The sequence below is a fragment of the Dryobates pubescens genome (assembly GCF_014839835.1).
Source record: "Dryobates pubescens isolate bDryPub1 chromosome 38 unlocalized genomic scaffold, bDryPub1.pri SUPER_38_unloc_1, whole genome shotgun sequence".
Classification (NCBI taxonomy): Eukaryota; Metazoa; Chordata; class Aves; order Piciformes; family Picidae; genus Dryobates; species Dryobates pubescens.
Genome location: NW_026530684.1, coordinates 337,683 through 341,750, shown reverse-complemented (window position 1 = coordinate 341,750; position 4,068 = coordinate 337,683). Strand labels below are relative to the sequence as shown.

Here is a 4,068-nt window from a genome sequence, read left to right as displayed (position 1 = left end):
CACCACCCCAAGAAGACACTGAGGGATGAACAAGATCTTGGGAGGGGACATGGCCAGGCCAGCTGACCCAAGCAGACCAAAGGGGTATTCCATGCCATATGACGTCAGCTCAGATATAAAAGATGAAGTGTGGGGACAGCTGTTCATGGTCTGTCCTCCAGACCAGCTGCTATGCATGTTGGAGCCCTGCTTCCCAGGGAGCAGACAGACACCATCTGCTGATGGGGAACAGAGAACAGGACTTGTATTTGCTCTGCTTCTGCATGCAGCCTTGGCATTCACTTTTGCTTTATTAAACTACTCCAGTCTTGGCTCACAGGTCATTACATTTTCACTCTCCTTTGTCCACCTAAGAGACTGATAGAATGGCTTTGGTGGGCATCTGACCCCCAGCCGGGGCCAAGCCACCACAACAGGAGACAAGGAGGAGGTTGGGTTTACCCCTGGGAAACCAAAAGATCTGTGGATAAAACAGCCAAATCCCAGCAAAATTTGGGCCAGCTTCTGTGCTGGCATTGGCTGTGTCTACTCATCACTGTTAATTATCGTCATCATCTCTAATGGGAGTTTAGAAGGGCTGGGGGGTGTTTGTTGCTGGCGGAGCCCTCAGCGTAGGAGAAAACAGGGCGGAGATGAGGTGATTTTTGGTTCAATTTGATAGAAAAGGGCTTCCCAGGGGATCATGTTTGCCCCAACAGTGCTCATCAGGGTCATTATGTGCTCCCTGCCACAGACTTTTCACAAGCCTGGGTGCGGTGGTGCCGGTTGAGGGTGGATCTGCTGCTGAATTTCTTGGCACAGTTAGCACAGGTGAAGATGGGCTTCTCACCGGTGTGGACACGGCGGTGCTGGGTGAGGGAAGACTTGTGGATGAACTGCTTGCTGCAGTCAGGACAGGCGTAAGTCTTCTCAGGTTTCTCACTGGTGTGGGTGCGACTGTGTTTGGTGAGATCAAACCTACGGGTGAAGCTCTTGCCACAGTCAGTGCAGGTGAAGGGCTTCTTGCCCGTGTGTTCACGTAGGTGCTGGTTGAGATTGGAGCTGAAGCTGAAGCTCTTGTTGCATTTAGTGCAGTGGTATGGCCTCTCACCAGTATGGACAATGCGGTGCCGGTTAAGGGTGGAGGTTTGGCGGAAGCTCTTGCCACAGTCAGTGCAGGTGTAGGGCTTCTCACCAGTGTGAGTGAGGCGGTGCTGGGTGAGGGAGAACTTGCCAGTGAAACTCCTGTTGCAGTCACCACAGGTATAGGGCTTCTCTCCGGTGTGGGTGCGGCGATGCTGGGTGAGATGGGACCTCTGTTTGAAGCTCTTTCCACAGTCGGTGCAGGTCAGGGACTTCTTGCCAATGCGGACATGGCGGCGCTTGGTGAAGCTCTTGCTGCAGTCAGCACGGACATCTGGCCTCTCGCCAGTGCAAGTTTCCTTCTGCTTTACTGTGTCTGAGCCCTGATCAGAGCTCTGCTGGGCCTCAAGGACTTCTGTGGCCAGTGGCTTGTTTTCGCCTCCACACAGCCCATGGCCCTTGGAGAGGTGGCTGCAGAGGTGCTGGTTACGGTCAGAGCTGCAGCTGAAGTTCTTGCCACAGTCACTACAGTTGTATGGCCTCTTGACAGCGTGGACACAGCAGTGCTGTAGGAAGTGGGAAATGTGGCAAAAGGTCTCACAGCAGTCATCACAGGCAAAAGGCTGCTCGCCGGTGTGGACATGCCAGTGTGTAATGAGAGTCTTGCTCCAACGGAAGCTCTTGCCACAGCCAGCACAGCAGTACGGCTTCTCACCAGTGTGGACACGGCAGTGTCGGAAGAAGTGGCAGCTGACACTGAAGCTCTTGCCACAGTCACTGCAGGTAAAGGGCTTCTCACGTGTGTGAATGTGCCCATGAGCGATGAGCATTGAGTTCCCCTGGAAGCTCTTGCCGCAGTCACCACAGATGTGTGGACTCTCGCCAGTGTGGACACGGCGGTGCTGGAAGAAGCTGGAGCCGTGGCGGAAGCTCTTGCCACAGTCAGTGCAGGCAAAGGGCTTCTTCCCGGAGTGGCTGTGCCAATGGGCAATGAGCGTCAGGCTGCGAGTGAAGGTCTTGCCACAGCCAGCACAGATGTATGGCTTCTTGGCAGGGGAGATGTGGCAGTGCTGGGTGAGGTTGGAGCTGAGGCTGAAGCTCTTGCCGCAGTCACCAGAGGCAGAGGACTGAGTGCCAGGGTTGGGGCAGTGGTGCTCCACCAACTTCAAGCCGGCTGGGAAGCTCTGCTCACACTTGGAGCACTGATTTGCATGAGTGGGTGGCACAGAAGCATTGCCCTTCCCTTCTTTCTCCTCCTCTCCCACATGATCCCCCTCCTCCTTGTGGCTGTCATCACCATCCTCCTCCTCATCTATCTCATCCTCACTGTCCTCCTCTTTCTCCTCATCCATGCCTTTGTTACCCTCTATTCCCTTCTCCTCTTCCTCGAGGCTGCTCTTCGGCTCCTTCAACTTGTTCTCTGGGTGGCGCTTCTTTGGGCTCTGGTCTGGGTCCTTCTGGGTAGCCATGCTGGTGGGGGTGTGTGATCACCTCTGTGCTCTAGGGTGGAGCCTGGAGAAAAATCACCCTTGAAACCCGACACCTGCCAACACCAAACACTGTGACTGAGGCAAGGAATGGAGTGAGGGGATTAGACTGTGGGGGGGCGGATCAGGATCCCTAATTCCTGAGACCCCTGGTTCCTCTGCTGGGAGGGGTGAGAACCCCTGGTACTCATGGCAGGGGCTCAACTCCCATTCCTGTGCCCAGCAGCATTGGTAGGTTGGTTCCCAACCTGGTCCCTGCCCTCCTGGCTCAGAAAATGGAGGCAGCACTGCTGACCCAGGAAGCCCAGCTCCCACTGACCCCTCCTGCTGACCCTCCCAAGGGGCAGGGGGCTGAGCCCCGAAGTTGTAGCACAGCCAGTACACTTCAAAGCCTTGGGAGGGGTGAAAAGTGGTGGGAAGTAGGGTCTAGAGGGAGTTGTGAGGTGCCCCAGAAATCAGCTGGCGATAGGGGTCCCACTATTGTCCAAGTGATGGGTTCTTTACCTGCTGCCCTGTTCCAACAAGCAGATCTGCAAACTCTTCTCTTGTCCAGCCCAGAAGGGTAGGGATGGTGGAGAGAGGACACAGCCCCTGCCAGAGAAAAAGGAAGGGCTCAGGAAATAGGACTGACCTCCTGTGCTGGAAGAGGCATTAACAAGCCAGCTAAACCTGTTTGGCCACTGCCCTTTCTCCTCCCTCCCCATTGCAGGGTCCAGGTTTCAGGTCAAGGAGCCAATAGACAGGCACCTTTGAGGCTGCCCAGATGGGGTGGAAGCTGGACCCCACGCCTCATGTTTCAGGGAGGCAACTGCTAGTGTCAGATGCTATGAGAAGTATGAGCAGTTTTGCACACCATACAACGTTTTGAACTGATTGCCAGGATTTGCATAGGTAATGTGCCAGTGGGCCGTTCAGTTTGCAAAAAGGGAATTTACAGGGGATGATTTCAGAGCCCACATCTCTATATCCCTCTCTCTCACTCTCTCCCTTCCTGTTCATTAATGGGATTCAAGACAGTAATAAGCATCTACTTTGTGCTCCTGTCTTCAGGGCAATTAGCTTCTTTTGTCCTGGCAGCATTGTGCTTGAGTCACAAATCTCTTCCACAGCAGCATTCTCTCCCTCTCTTGCACATCCTCCAATTTTGGATTCTACCTTTGGATTTTCTTGCCTTTGGGATTACAACTACAAACTCAGAGCATTGCTTCATTCAGCAAAGGTTTTGGTAGTTAACAGCTCGTCAGTTTGTGAGTAACTTATGCTAATTCAGCTGGCTATTTGTAAGGTTTATAGCCTGTTCACCTGTTGGTTAGCTCCCTTGTGATTGAACTCACTACCAGAGGTGGCATTGTCATTAGTTTTCCTGTTTCTAAGAATTTCCAGTATGTTCCTTTGTATTCCAAGTTCTGATTTTCCTAGACTGTTATTCTACTGTTTATTAGCAGCCCAGTGAGTGTAATTAACCTATCATCAACTGGGCAAATGATAAATTGGCCTGGAAAAATAATTTTTTATATTT

The 4,068-nt window shown here is 52.9% G+C and overlaps 1 protein-coding gene across 1 annotated transcript; it reads right to left on the bottom strand.

Moving 5' to 3' along the window:
* Positions 1–713: 713 nt before the first annotated feature.
* On the bottom strand, positions 714–2,531 carry LOC128899578 (zinc finger protein 271-like). Its single transcript, XM_054179093.1, has 3 exons — positions 2,227–2,531; positions 1,768–2,037; positions 714–1,533 (listed from the first exon to the last, which is right to left on the bottom strand). The coding sequence occupies exons 1-3, from the start codon at positions 2,529–2,531 to the stop codon at positions 714–716; spliced, it is 1,395 nt and encodes a 464-aa protein (XP_054035068.1).
* Between the last annotated feature and the right edge of the window lie 1,537 nt (positions 2,532–4,068).

Excerpts from the sequence above, each read along its gene's own strand:
- LOC128899578 (XM_054179093.1), bottom strand. The coding sequence starts at position 2,531 with ATGGCTACCCAGAAGGACCCAGACCAGAGCCCAAAGAAGCGCCACCCA. Across the intron at positions 2,038-2,226 it reads AGCTTCCCAGCCGGCTTGAA|CCACTCCGGGAAGAAGCCCT; the intron begins GTTGGTGGAGCA and ends CCATTGGCACAG. Across the intron at positions 1,534-1,767 it reads GTCCACACTGGTGAGAAGCC|CCACCTCTCCAAGGGCCATG; the intron begins GTACTGCTGTGC and ends GCACCTCTGCAG.